This window comes from Pseudophryne corroboree, chromosome 5 (assembly GCF_028390025.1).
Source record: "Pseudophryne corroboree isolate aPseCor3 chromosome 5, aPseCor3.hap2, whole genome shotgun sequence".
Classification (NCBI taxonomy): domain Eukaryota; kingdom Metazoa; phylum Chordata; class Amphibia; order Anura; family Myobatrachidae; genus Pseudophryne; species Pseudophryne corroboree.
This window is the reverse complement of record NC_086448.1, coordinates 625,823,956-625,839,388: the sequence shown is the minus strand read 5'-3', so window position 1 is coordinate 625,839,388 and position 15,433 is coordinate 625,823,956. Positions and strand designations below refer to the sequence as shown.

General features: G+C 36.4%; 1 protein-coding gene across 2 annotated transcripts; it reads left to right on the top strand.

Annotated features, from left to right (window-relative positions):
- The first annotated feature begins 6,636 nt into the window (after positions 1-6,636).
- Positions 6,637-15,191, top strand: ADCYAP1 (adenylate cyclase activating polypeptide 1). Of its 2 annotated transcripts, XM_063923561.1 has the most exons (5): positions 6,644-7,441; positions 7,666-7,770; positions 10,329-10,463; positions 11,048-11,143; positions 13,746-15,191. In XM_063923561.1, the coding sequence occupies exons 2-5, from the start codon at positions 7,667-7,669 to the stop codon at positions 13,930-13,932; spliced, it is 522 nt and encodes a 173-aa protein (XP_063779631.1). In that variant the 5' UTR covers positions 6,644-7,441; position 7,666; the 3' UTR covers positions 13,933-15,191. The 2 variants fall into 2 exon arrangements, with proteins under 2 accessions (XP_063779632.1, XP_063779631.1); XM_063923562.1 differs by lacking the exon at positions 11,048-11,143 and having other exon boundaries at positions 6,637-7,441.
- Positions 15,192-15,433: the final 242 nt, after the last annotated feature.

Here is a 15,433-nt window from a genome sequence, read left to right as displayed (position 1 = left end):
ACTCCAGAGACTCCAGACTTCTCTAAGTGGATGTGCAGTATAGTGACAGTGTCCATAGGGGCACACTGCGCTATTCTCTGCTGTTTCCATCCAGAGACTCCTGACTAATTATGGCTGTGCAGTATAGTGACTGTGTATATAGGGGCCTGCTGCTTTATGTTGCGCTGTACTCTGCTGTATTGGCTGTGCTTTACTCAAGTGCATTTTGTTTACATGCATCTATAAGCCCTGTGATCCATGCAGTTTGAACCAAGCTGTAAGTTTAAAAATAGCAAAATAAAATATTTATATCTATTGTTTTTGCACTGGTGGGTTGGTGCGCTTTACTCAGGTGCATTTTGTTCACGTGCATCTTTAACCCATGTGATCCATGCAGTTGGAACCGAGCTGCTTGAGTAAAAATAAAAATAGAAAATATACATCATACATCTAGTGTTTTTGTGTTAGTTCGTTGGTGTGCTTATAAGCCCTGTGAGCCATGCAGTTGGAACTGAGCTGCAGGTTTAAAAATAGAAAAATAAAATGTATATATTGTTTTAGTACTGGTTGGTTGGTGTGCTTATAAGCCCTGTGAGCCATGCAGTTGAAACTGAGCTGCAGGTTTAAAAATAGAAAAATAAAATATATATATATATATATATTGTTTTTGTACTGGTTGGTTGGTTGGTGTGCTTGTAAGCCCTGTGATCCATACAGTTGGAACCGAGCTGCAGGTTTAAAAATAGGAAAATAAAATATATACAGATGTGTCCACTTACAACTTTGCTATTTTGCTTAATTTGGCACAACATGCAAAACAAGGCTAAACTGTTTTTCACGAGTAGCGAGTGGATGGGTTTTAAAAATGTTGTTTGCCATAATAGAATACAGGTTGAGTCTCCCTTATCCAAAATGCTTGGGACCAGACGTATTTTGGATATGGGATTTTTCCGTATTTTGGAATAATTGCATACCATAATGAGATATCATGGCGATGGGACCTAAATCTAAGCACAGAATGCATTTATGTTACCTATACACCTTATACACACAGCCTGAAGGTCATTTTAGCCAATATTTTTTATAACTTTGTGCATTAAACAAAGTGTGTCTACATTCACACAATTCATTTATGTTTCATATACACCTTATACACACAGCCTGAAGGTCATTTAATACAATATATTTAATAACTTTGTGTATTAAACAAAGTTTGTGTACATTGAGCCATCAAAAAACAAAGGTTTCACTATCTCACTCTCACTCAAAAAAGTCCGTATTTCGGAATATTCCGTATTTCGGAATATTTGGATATGGGATACTCAACCTGTATATATAAAGTAACATATTAAAGAAGCAAATTAAGAAAAGTCACAAGGCATGGCTAAATCTCTGAGTCTATGGCATGCAAAACCATGCCCCATACATGGCGGGATATAGCAAAGATATATGTGGACACAGCTGTATATTCTTTTAGTACTGGTTGGTTGGTGTGCTTATAAGCACTGTGAGCCATGCAGTTGAAACTGAGCTGCAGGTATAAAAATAGAAAAATAAAATATATATATCTATTGTTTTTGTACTGGTTGGTTGGTGTGCCTGTTAGTCCTGTGATCCATGCAGTTGGAACCGAGCTGCAGGTTTAAAAATAGGAAAATAATATATATATAAAACTGTTTTTGTACTGATTGATTGGTGCACTTTACTGAAGTGCATTTTGTTCATGTGCATCTATAAGCCCTGTGATGCATGCAGTGATTTGCATCTTGACAAATGGATACTATCAGTTTAGAGAAAAGAAACCAAATACTAGTGCAGCAGCTGCTTCCACCAGTCATGATGACGATGCTAGTCCAGCAATGTCATCTACTAAAGCCGATGCTCAAGGGCATAACGGGTCTAAGCCAGGGCATCTAAAATCAAAAGTCATATACAGTGTTAAAAGAGACACCACTTATAAAGGGGAGGTTTGGTGCAGAAATGCCAACATGCAATTCATTTCTGAATGGTGGTTCTGGTGTCAAAAAAATAAAACCACTAAGGTAATAGAAAAACTGTGTGTTCAGAACCTCAAATATTCATGAGGAACAATTAGGGGTGTCCACATTAGCTATGTGTCAGTTTGACATTTCTTACACTGTCCTCATAGAGAAGCCTCTTTCACCCCCTTCCACCATTTCTATACCATCTGCACATATGGGGAGCAGTACAAGTAAAGATAGTGATGAGGGCATAATAGAAATTGAGGTTTCATTTGTAGAAGTGGAACAGGGTGAGGGGGATGTGTGTGTACTACTACTATCTGGTACTGATGATGATGTTGTTTGTGAAAGTCAGCCACCAGTGGCTGCAGTTCTTGTCTGTGATAAAAAGAAAGCCATTGTGATGCCTGGGCATAAAACCAAAGCAGCCAACTCTTAAGTGTTGAATTATTTTTACCCAAATCCTGACAATGTTTGTGAAGGCATCTGCTCCATTTGTGAGGCTAAAGTTAGTAGAGGTAGGGTCATTAGCCATCTCTGCGAGGTGGTCAAAATTAACTGGAAATGACTGGAAATTAATGTTAATGAGGTTAATAATACTCTAGGAACCAAAAAATGCCTAAATTAAGCAATTTTAGTTTTTATTTACATTTTTCAAAAAACCCCAATTTCAAATCCAGTCAAGGTGGTTTGGCAAATCCAAATCCAAAGCCGGATGATGAATCAGAGCAAAATTCAAATCCAAATCCAGCAAAGATGGTCCAGCACACATCTCTACATCCTATAAGGTTTGAACAATCATAAAATATATAATTCTATGTATAAACTTTTCTTTTCCATTTGTTTTGATTACAGGTGGAACACAGTAAGCCTGGCAAGCATGGCAGGGGGGCACCACAATACTCTGAGAGAAAAGAGCATGGCATCAGACGAAGACTGGTAATATGGGGGGTAAAATCTCTTTTGCACAATTTTATGGTGAGTTGCCAAAGGATCTCCATGGCTGATGAGCAGGAGTCCAAAGGTGTGTGGGATTTTTCCCTTGCAGGTGGGATTGACAGAGAAATTGTTGTGAAACACATTTATTGTAGGTGTACATGGTGGTTACACGATTACTATTCTCCACTATACTATTAGTCACTGAATGTCCAACCCTGGGGTGATCCCTTCATTAGTAAAACATTAAAAGGCAATGTTAGTCTACTTTACGAGATGAAAGGAGGACTTCTTATGCTAATCAAAATAAGCATCTGCAGACATTTTTAAATAGCTGGATTTCTCCACAAAAATTAAATTTTCCTACTTTCTCCTATGATGGCTTTAGGGGCAGAAATAATTTAAGCAATACCTGGCATGGGATCCGGTCTCTCGACAATAACTAGGTCGACACTATCTAGGTCAACCACTATTGGTCGACAGGGTTTCTAGGTCGACATGTTCTAGGTCGACAGGTCAAAAGGTCGACATGAGTTTTTCACGTTTTTTTTCTTTATTTGAACCTCTTCATACTTAACGATCCACGTGGACTACAATTGGGAATGGTAACCAGTGCCGAGCACAGCGAGGCACCTTGCCCGAAGCATGGCGAGTGAAGCGAGCCATGCGCGGGGACACGGTGCACTAATTGGGGTTCCCGGTCACTGGACAAAGAAAATGACACTTTTTTTTTAAACTCATGTCGACCTTTTGACCTGTCGACCTAGAACATGTCGACCTAGAGACCCTGTCGACCCAGAAACCCTGTCAACCTATAGTGGTCGACCTAGACACTGTCGACCTAGTTACTATCTACCTTCCATACCACACCCACCTGGTATATGTAAAGGCAATATCAACTGCCCTTATGCTTTACTAGACTGACTTAGGGGCAGATGTATTAACCTGGAGACGGCATAAGGAAGTGATAAACCAGTGATAAATGAAAGGTGATAAATGCACCAGCCAATCAGCTCGTAATTGCTAATTTACATATTGGAGCTGATTGGCTGGTGTGTTTATCACCTTGCACTTATCATTGTTTTATAAGTTCCTTATGCCTTCTTTCGAATGAACCAGTTATAATCAATTATGTTTAATAGCGATGGCTGCCATCTCTAATAGACAGTATGGGGAAAAGAACAACCCCTAAAATGTAACAAAGTAAGAACATCATAATAAAAAGTGCTGTCAAGCACCAAAGATTTATTTAAAAAATAAATAAAAAGCACATCTTTAAAAAGACATACCTATTAGTAATACACATGGCCAGTACAAATAAAACACATCAACTACACAGCAAGTAACTAAAATTATGCTAATAACAGTCACAAGTATTAATCACCACTTGACCATGATCACTGTATATCACCTTTTGGGGTTACAACAAGTTATTACAGTTCTAACTTCAGCCTAATCACCTGAACCATGTCAAGAATTGTTCTGGACTCCCATATGAAGTCTCCCCTGCTTTCAGAAGTCTAAGGGGGACATTCAATTAGCTGCGGTAATCTACCGCGGCTAATTGTCCTGCTAGGGTATATCTATTTAACCGCGATAAACCGGCTTGTCACGGATTTGTTTTACCTGCCTTAGGCAGGCAAAACCAAATCTCTGGAAACAGCCCCATTTTCATGTGAAACCAGGGCTGTTTCTACTGAAAAAAACACGCAGGTTTCGCTGAACCTGTATGTTTTCGGGAGGAAAGTTTTTTTGTTTTGTTACGGGCGATCCAAATTGGATAGCCTGTAAAAAAAATATTGGTGAAACATTGGAAAAAGTGCAATTTTTCACACCCAATGTTGTTTCACCTCTAATTGGACCCCCCCACCCCCCCCCTAAATGCAAAACAATGGCTGTAGATTTCACCACTTTTGGGTAATTAAGGATCCCTGGTAACTTGTCTCAACTATAATGCTCCCTGAGCTGAAACTGTTGCATGCCCTTTTAATACAGCATAAATAAGATTAAAAACTTCTGTTTGCTCATGTTTACTTCTGAAATGTGTTCATTCTTCCGGCCTTTAGTTTTGATAATGTGTTATGTACTGTTTTATTGCATTGCATACAATATCTCCAATATTTTATGTAAAAAAAAATATATTTACTGTATATTGACTTTCCAGTCATTTCTTGTGAACGTGTTTAATTCTCAAGCTAATTGCCATGCTGTTGATAAGTCTAAGGCTTTTCTAAAAATCCCATGGAAAAATATAATTGTCCACATGGTGGCACCCTTTAATCACTTCTCTTTTAACATAAGTACTGCAGACATTCCAGAAATCTAGAAAGTTGAGCCTTGTTTAAAAACTTAATTTATGATTCTTATATAATATTGACTTAGATGTTACTTACAATAAAAATGCTTTATAATTTACATATGCTATCTAAAATATATTTGGTAAAATTTAGATAAAAAAAGTACTCCACACTCACACACACGCACACGCGCACACGCACACGCACACACGCACACACGCACACACGCACACACACACACACACACACACACACACACACACACTCAATATATACTATATATTTGTGTATATATGTATATGTATGTATGATATATATATATATATATATATATATATATTACAGAGTGTGGTCAAGCTTCCACTGGATGTGCTCAAAATGTGTGAGTTAGTATGTTTATCAAGATACTTTATAAAATAGTTTATTATATTCCACCTTCTTGTAAATGTCTTTGCAAATATTATTGACTCCGGAACAGCATGTTCTAAGCCTATTATCTAGGGAGGATCTTGGTGATCTACCCACGTAATTGTGGTGATATCACGTCATTTTCTGTAAATGAAGAAAAAAAAGGAAGACCAGAAGGCAATATTTAACGTTCAGCCTGCCTAATAGAGGGATTCCCCAAAGAGTTACATATAAAGTCAATATTTGTTCTATAATGTATGTTTATACTGACACCACAATACCAATATACTGTTTGTAGCCAAGGCCACAATGATGTAAAAAATAAATATATCTACAGTACTGTATTTTATTAAGTTGCATTTTGTTGTGCAGCATATATAGTAAATCATTTTACAAAAAATAAATGTAATAAGTGTATAATGGCTTCTGTATTGTATATAATCAATCCTAACAGGTAGTAAAATCTGTGCAGAAGGTTTGCTACATTTGGAGCAATTGTTTAAAATAAAATAAATAATACATTGCTTTTAACCAGCTTCAGTTCAGCACCACCAAGGGAACAGCTCCTTTAAAGAAACCGTTGAGATTTTCAAGACATTGGTGAAATCTGGTAATTATCATTTAGTTTATAAAACATAAACATTTAAAGGAAACTGCAGATCTTGATAATGCTTTTACAGTGCAGTGATTTTCATTTAATCGTGTCTGATGAGTGTTCATACATATTATCAGCACATATGTCTATGCTCAGGCTTCATTATACAATTAGTCTAACTCTTCTGTTCATAAATGTTTGTCTAATCATCTTTGGCTTTCTGGGTTAAACTTTTTTATTTTAATTGTAATTTATAATGAAAACTGAATCCTTTTGAATGTCACCTGTGCTGTCAAAAGTAATTAATGGGAACATTTTGGCAAATGAGCAAAAAATAAATAAAAAATGGATGTGTGGTTAGAATTAAGGGAACGTGTATGTCAGAATATTTATGAGAAAACTTATGAGTGTGATCGGATCATCTGTGAGGAAAGATGAGAATTGCTGTTATGTTCCTAGAGGAATTGGCTTGATGACGTCTTTTCTGATACCGGATCATTACGTGACTTACACTCTGAAAAAAAAAGGAAGCTGTTTGATCCTTGGATAAAAATCCGAGCGACACAGAATCACAAACAATAGCTGCTATTTAAAGGTAATATGCAGACAAACATTTGCAAAGCAACCTCTTCCTAAAGTGGCGTTTGCACTAAATATCTTTACCTATTGCATGTGTGTATATATATATAAATATATGTATATACATACAAGAACGGAGGGCTGGTCAACTTGAATTGCAGCACAAGAAGGAGAAGAAAGCAGCCAGAGAAACGCCTCAGGAGAAGTATCTTAGAGAAGATCTGATCTCATTGTCAGCATCTCAGCCCAAGACTCATAACAGGCTGCACCAGACTCTCGCTGCCTCCCTGGCTCACTGTATTTTTTTTTTTTTTTTTGCTTTTTTTTTAATCTTACTCCTATCTACTTCACAGCAGTTACAACTTGTTTTTTTTTCATTTACTTTTTCAGCTAGGGAGGTTTATATTTTATCCTTCATTTTGCTATTCCCCTGCTTATTTTCTCACCTCAGCCGGAATCCACCTTTTTTTCCCCTGGAACTGTGGCTTGCATCAAACTTTTAATCAGAATAGCAGAAACCAGCCGGTCACTACATCCCCCCAACCTGTAAGGCAAGGCAATGCAGATCACATTCTAACAGAGAAGGTAAACTTGCAAGATACTTGGCTCTAACTTGGAACACAGTATCTCTGTTTCTGTGGCACGGTGGACTTATTTTTTATATGGTAAGAACCTTATATGCATCCATTTACAAATGATTACAATGTAGTTTACAATTGCATCTGCTTTGTAGAAATAAAATAGGGGGATTAAAAGCAATGTATTTCCTTGAATATTATGCCTGCTCAACTTGAATATGCATTGATCTAATTAAGGTCAAATCGCACATCGATCTGAGCTAATGAGAAGTGTTTGTTGAAAGTGTTTCCTTCACTTCTCTCACCCGCAGAATGACAATGTACAGGAAAGCACTGCTCGTCTGGCTGTTGGTGTATGGGATAATGCGCTGCACCGTTCATTCCTCACCTACTGCGCTCAAGTACCCTGCTCTTAGGTATGTATGAGACTAAAGTCAATTATTAGTACAAAAACCTGGTGTTATCTGATTCCGATCATTTTTTAGGTGTATTATGCCTTTTTTGGACACTTAAAACAATCTGCATTCCTGGATCCATACACAGTTTGTATTTGCTATGTTTTTCCTAGTCTGCGCTATATGTGGCTGTTTCCTGATTTACTACAGTACAGTACAGCCTAGGAATGGGGAGTTGGCTAGTAATCCATGCATTTATATGCAGTGAGCTTAAATGTGATACTGCTCTTTAAAAAGGACTAAGTATTCTCCAGTCACTGAGTACAGTAGCTGTAAGAAAAATTCATTCTTAAAATACTGTTCGTTCCTCTTCAGTCACAATTTTTGTCATGCTGTGTGATTCACTGGTTCATATACACAGAATTTTACACCCTCTTTTTGCTTTATTTTACTCAATTTATTCCTAAATATTTAGGTCCCTCTGTATTTACTTCCAGAAAGTGTCTTAATACAAATGCTTAAGTATCAGTGATAGTTCCGCTTTAAATGACAAAACATGACAGCTGGGGAAACCCTCAATTCTTCATCTCTTTGATGCTTGCCTGGTTGTTACGCTCGCTACAATTAAACAGGTGCTTGATATCCATTGTATTATAAAAATTAATCAAAGTTCAAGATGTTTGAAAAATGCTGATTTAACTCTTAAAAGAGTTTTTTCCCCGTGAAATGCATTTATTTAGTTTCCTTTGAAGCAGAGTTTAGTTTACGGTATCTGCACTGAACAATGGTAAAAGTACAGAGATTAGAATGGAGTGTTGCCTTTTTTGTATAGGCATTACTGCACTTATGTTTCTCTTGAGAATATTTATTCCATCTCTGAGATAGTGCTCGTGCCTTCAAAAAGCTGGGGGGAAATTCCGGCAGGAGCTCTAGCTTCCGAATTTAAACCTTGTTAGATACAAATGAATGGGTTCAGTTTTACTGATCTAGTTTAAAGACCAAGATGGTTGTTTTCCTAAATGCATATTGACAGTTTTGTAGCTAATGCTTCTACAGAGATCTCAACTATTAGACAGTCATTCAGAAAAAAATATAGAAACAAAATATTTAAGAATTAAGTATAAGAAATATTTTGACCCAAGTGACAGATTTACTAACAGGAATGATGTTTAGTCAGGAAAGAAATTATTTCCACCTTTTCAAATACGTAATATTCTATCCTTAGAATCATAAAAGCATAATATAATTTTAGTTTTTGTTTAAAGAATCAATGTCTTTATTGGCTTTGTCAGCTTCATTTTTTTATTGCTTATATTTGCTGAATCAATTTCTTAAACAATTTAATTATTGGGTTATAAATAATGAATTGTTTATTTTGAAGGCATACACCTTTCACTATAACCAGTCTTTACCTGAAATAAAAAAATGAAGCATTCTGAAGTATAAATAAAGCCACTGGAAAATAAGGCAATAATAATTTGGTAACACCGCAATAGCAATAAAATAACATAATTGTAAATAATAAACAGAAAGGTACATTATTTTTCATTGTATGAAAATGATTAATATAATTGTAGCAACTTTGAAATTTTATCTAAATCACATTGCATGAAATGGTAAAATGTAAATTGCAACTATGGCTGATGTACAACTCCTATCATTGGTGCCATATGTTCCTGGGAGTTGTAGTACAGGAACAGATAAAATGCCAAGAGCTGTTTATGTGTATTATGACTTTAGTGACAGTGGTAATCAGAGCCTGTTTGGGTGTGCTATCTGTTTGGCTATGTTAATCTATATAATGATCAGGATCATGTGCCTGTGGTACAGAGATTCTGACACTGCTAAACTGATCCAGATTTAGCAAGAGTAAAACACTTTCAAAACATCTATTATTAATAATGCTGCCAGAGCAAACTGACAAAAATAGCTTACGGTGACCTACATCCCAGCAGATACAAAGTACAGAAAAAAAAATCTTAAGGAGGAACTTGGCATGGAAGCAAGCAACACCCGTTAAAAGTCAGGACCTAGTCTGTCCAAATATACCCCTCCTTCTGCAGAGACAATCTGGGTAATGATACTGCTAAGTATTTTCAGTGCCTTGTGGCCAATGCTTAGTGCTCTGATTTAATGTTTGGAAGCTGATAGTATATTTGATGGTGCTGTTCTGCCAATAAAGGGAAGTTGGTTCCCTCATCCCCCAACCCTTTCTAATCTCCCCCTTCCTCCCCTCCACCTCCTCTCTTCTTTCAGTTCCACGTACTTAGGATTGTAGGATTTGGCAGCTAGCTCTGGCCCAGCCCCAACCTCAGGTCAGCTCACAGATGGGCTGCTCTTGTTATTTATCTCACGCCCACCTACAGATTGATAGGGTCTCAGGGGGTCTTTTTCCATCAGCGTCTGGCATCTCATCACCGAACAATATTCAGAGAAAAAAGACCAGTAATGTAGACACTAGAAATGAACCTCTGCCAAGAATTGCATTGCTCCGAAATGGCACTGATCAAGTCATTATGCATTTTTGATTAATTAAGAGGCTTACAATTCATTCTCTTTTGCTTTTCTTTGCTCATTAGGCTTGAAGATGAAGTGTATGATGAGGATGGCAACAATCTTCCAGACTTTGCGTTTGATAATGATCCGATTGGTATTGGAAATCCTGCCTCGGTCTTAGATGATATGTACTCCTTTTATTATCCACCGGAAAAAAGGTGAATTCAGACTTTTTCACTAAATAAGATAAAATCTAGTTAACTGATTTGTTGTATAGTCAGAAATAACTGAATAAAATCTGCAATCACAGTAACCCTGTTTCTGTTTCATGTCAGACCATATTGCAAGTTCTGCAATACATCCAAATTATTTAACAGGAGGTGCTCATTTAAAGGGAAAATGCAAATTTATGGAAATGAATAACATTCAGTGTGAATTAGGTGGCATGTTGCAATTAAGCAGCATTGTGGGAAATATGTATATATATATATATATATATATATATATATATATATACATACACACACACAGTATATATACTGTATATGTAAAAAAAACAGTTATACAGTGACTTCAGATGCGGGAGGAAGGGATATATCAGACATAGCATGTGGATTACAGTAAAACATGACCCTGTGACAAATTGGTCTAGGGATAATCAGGAAGCTATAATGGGCAGCTGCACACACTCCTCCCTACACACATTCCATTGAGAAATGCTTCTTTCTGAAAACAACACATGTTGATGTCAGATTTCCAGGAATCATCTTTCCTTTTCATTTTTTTTCCTTGCTGTTATCAGACATGCTGATGATCTGTTAAACAAAGCCTATAGGAATTTACTGGGGCAATTGTCTGCGAGGAAATACCTGCATACTCTGATGGCCAAACGCTTAGGGTAAGGTTGTGATCTTAAAAACCTAGTGTTTGTACACATTCCAAACAGCAAAGTTGACGTCAGGATGACATTGTAACTATTATTAATGAGGATCAGATCAGCTTTACATAGGGAAACGTATGCAGAATGTGCTGAAGGTATCAGCCAGTGTAGATTTCTAAGTTTAAATGTCATATTTATTTTTATCATCCCTTCAATAGAACTCCACAGCAATTCAATTATAATAGGTTGCATTATTTATTTCACCTGGATTTTGCATTTGAATTTTTTTGTGCTTAAAACGACCTGCTTTTATCGTCCAATATGTCACTGTTCCCCCTGTGAAAGATATAGCAGTTGTGTACTCTCATGCAATATAGATTTCTGGGTTGGATAACATTTTAATAACACTCAGGGGAATGCATCACATCTTCATAATGAATAATTCATGTGATGAATCTATTGTCTCCAAAACTGTCATCTTAAATGATCTGACTTTAGCGTCACAGTATGTGAATTCCTTTTAGTTAGTAAAACCTGTGACTTCTTGTGTCAGAGCTGTTATATGTGTTGATTTTGTTAAATTGCCCTCCAGTTTACCAATGGATGCAGTAAAAGTTGGGAGGGGGCCATCTGTGATAAGATACAGAAATCCAATTTTCTCCTAAAAGTTGATTTGTATCCAGAACTATTTCAGTTCTCCATATTTAATAATATAAAAATACATCCGAGAAAAATAACTAATAAAAGTGTAGAACAACAGATGGGTTAGACTGTATGACATCTGAGTATCAATAGGAATAATCAACTCCCTTATTTAACACATGCCAGATGATAACACTAGACCATATATCATTAAATATCATACATTTAGACTTTTAACACTGATAATTTACTGCTCGGTTGGTTACAATAACATTGTAATTGTATTGTCTGCAATGAACGGGGCACTTGGAATCCACCCCACATCACATCCCAATCTCAGTGCATCAATATTCTGCCATAAATTTAACTAGAAACACATAACTATTTTCCTGTTGCTGACAGAAAGCCCCTAGGGACAACTATGGTAGCAAAAGGCAGGACAGCACTGTAGTGATTGGTAATGAGACAGAGTCTCTTGGGAGTTGTCTAACATGAAGATCAAGGCATAGGGTTGCATAATGGAGCCTGGGTAGAAACCGTGGAAAATGTTTGTACCCTTTGTTCAGAATTTACAGAGCAATAATTGGGTTTGACATTACATTTTTTCCCCTACTTTGTGACACCTAAAAGCGATAAGATTTAATTATTTACAAACAATAATGCTGCATTTCTGATATTCTGCCAAACACAATATACTCCTGTACATGTATGTATTCAGGTGCTGAAGAGGATAACACACAATCCTTTTATGATAATTTATGGCCTCTGTGTTCCTAGATGAGACATTTTCATAGTGATGCGCATCTGTTTTAGGCTAAAAGAAATCAGATTAATAACGTAATATATGTGGTAATTAATTATGGATTCACAGTATAACAGCAAGAGAACAGCTGATCCCCTCAAAGTGTTTGACAAAGAATACAAAGTCATTTTATATTCACAACAAAAGATATCACTTGGTAATTTGTTAAATCTATGTAAGAAATGCAATGTAATGGGATAAAAGTATTCTGCCCCATACCAGTGACATGTACTGTAAATGTTACAGCACTGAAAATGGAAATAATATTCCATGTCCGGTGGTGCAAATGTTTTTTCGGGGGTGTCTTATAGGTGAACATAGAATACGTATTACGTGGATGACGTGGAAATAAGCATGCTGCACCTTATAATTAGTATGAGATTCACATGCTTGCAATTGTGGCACTACAGAAGCACAGCAATTAATAGGAAGAATGTGAATCCGTAAAGGAAATTATGACAAATTAAATATTGTGATCCTGCACTATTTTTTACTTTGACTAAGTTCTAATTCCAGTCTTGTTCCATTGGTCACCATTTAATTTTATATATTTGATGAACAAGTTCAGAGTGATTGACTTTGCTTTGTCTTTATTGAATATTCAAAACTAATTTAAGACTGATAATAGGGGAGATGTACTAAGAATTCGGAAGTGATAAAGTGGAAATAAAGTACCAACCAGTAAGCTCATAACTGCCATGTTACAGGCTGCGTTTGAAAAATGACAGGAGCTGATTGGCTGGCACTTTACCTCTCTCCACTTTACCACTCTCCAAGGCTTAGTACATCTGCTCCAATATGCGGAGGAGGAGTGGCTATTTACAGTATATTGTGAAATGTAATCCAGTGATACACGTCCACATATACTGCAGAAAGTGTAGAAAGGTATAGTCCAAAAAAGCAATACTGAGTAGACAAAGGGATTTAATAGGCCTTTCTAAGCCACCTCGCTTCCTGTCTGCTAATTTAAAGGAGAACAATAGCTCCGCAGGTGGCCCAACTCTTGTTAAGGCTGCCTTGCAGGTTTTTAAGGTCAATAAACATAGTAATTTCTGTATTAGTGTCTGGTGCAGCATGCTCATTATCTACAACCAGGTATTTTAGATGCTGACCCTGCTGAAGAACACCATGGGTAGATGCAGTGTAGTTTGCAACTCTTGCTTTTTGCCATTGCAGTGCAGTGAGTAGCAGCCTGGAAGATGACTCGGAACCACTATCAAAACGGCATTCAGATGGCATCTTCACTGACAGCTACAGTCGCTACAGAAAACAAATGGCTGTCAAGAAATACTTGGCAGCAGTCCTGGGGAAAAGGTATAAACAAAGAATTAAAAATAAAGGACGACGAGTAGCATACTTGTAGCGATGAGACACCAGCCACCCTGTGTATACAACCCCCAACAAAACAAACAAAAAGTCATCTCCAAACTGACTGAACAATCATCGCTCCTGTGTTATCTAAAAACATGTATTTATGTATGAAGTAAAGCCATTAAATGAATATTTTGATAATAATATTGTTTTTCTTTTGTACAAAAGCACGAGAGAATGCACATATCTACTTTGTGGACCAATCAATAAGTTATATATATATATATATATATATATTTAAATATATATAAGTGATAGAGAACAAGTATAATGTGTGCACAAACTAATAATTCACACGAGCTGTTTATGTTTTTATATAAAAAGAAATAGAAAAAAGACAATCATTATTTTGAATATTTTTCTCCTATTTTCGTAACTTGAAATGAAATGGATAGTATTTTTATCCGCAACAGGGTTGAAGATATTCATTTTAACCTTTTGCTGATGGACATATAGATACATTAGTACAAGGGGATTAAGTTGCTAATGAGTTGGTAGAACCACTGCAAGAGATTCTGCTCTTGGTGTGTTCAGCATAAGCCCCTTTAAACTTTTTAGGGGTGCTGACCCTCTTGTTAGATTTTCCGGGTGTTCTACTGTCTTAAATTCCACTTTTATATGTATTTATGTCTTCTTAAAATAGTTTCTTATAGACCCAACAGCTCTACAAAATTAATGGACTCTTTAATTCATCCCTCTTTGGGAAGAGTTCCAAATGCCCCATTAAATTGTTATTCTTCTTACTGATTGGACCAGGCCACATAGTAAAAAAAAACCCAGGCAATAAGTATCTGCCAGTAGGGTGATAATATGAACACTGGAAATTGGTACAGCACAGTGTAAAAGGAAGTGCCCAAAATGAAGTACATGGTTGTGGACCTGTCATTGACAATGGGAAGTAAAAATTAAAACAAGTCCCTTTGTAGGTCCATTACCCAACTGACAATGGGCAGCTTGGTATTGGAACGTGATACAAAGTACATTGTGTTTCTCTCCAGTGCTGTCCATGCTTCTCATCCTGTGAATCTACCAAAAAAAATATTTTCTTCAGCTCTAACTAAAGGTATTTCTTTCTTTGGCTGTCTCTTGTAGGATTTTGCCCCTTCTACCCTTTCCTTCACCATTTTAGTCCTGTCATTCCTTAAGTCATTTATTTTACAAATTGTAAACAAAATCCTGTTATGTTTATGCAAGCTCTAATTGTAAAGTTAGGAACCCCTGTTGTAGCTATTACTAAATAATTATGCACTACTACTGAAGTTTTGTTCTTTGTTTTTTGAGTCTTTAAAGGTAAAATGTATTTTTCTACATTATGGCTTATTGCTTAGTAAAAGTTCTTTCATAAAACAAAGTTTTGTCATAATATAATGTGTAGCATTCGAAACGTATTTACGATAAAATGTACTGAAGAAAAAAACAAAGCAAAACAAAAATCACAAGCAAGGAAACAGGTCTCTTCTGACATGCTGTACGTCATTCTCATTACCATGCCT

What these genes read in the sequence shown, in the direction of transcription:
- ADCYAP1 (XM_063923561.1), top strand. Translation starts at nt 7,667, where the DNA reads ATGACAATGTACAGGAAAGCACTGCTCGTCTGGCTGTTGGTGTATGGG. An exon ending in CTCAAGTACCCTGCTCTTAG is followed by an intron (nt 7,771 to 10,328) that starts GTATGTATGAGA and finishes TTTGCTCATTAG; the next exon opens with GCTTGAAGATGAAGTGTATG. An exon ending in TATTATCCACCGGAAAAAAG is followed by an intron (nt 10,464 to 11,047) that starts GTGAATTCAGAC and finishes TGCTGTTATCAG; the next exon opens with ACATGCTGATGATCTGTTAA.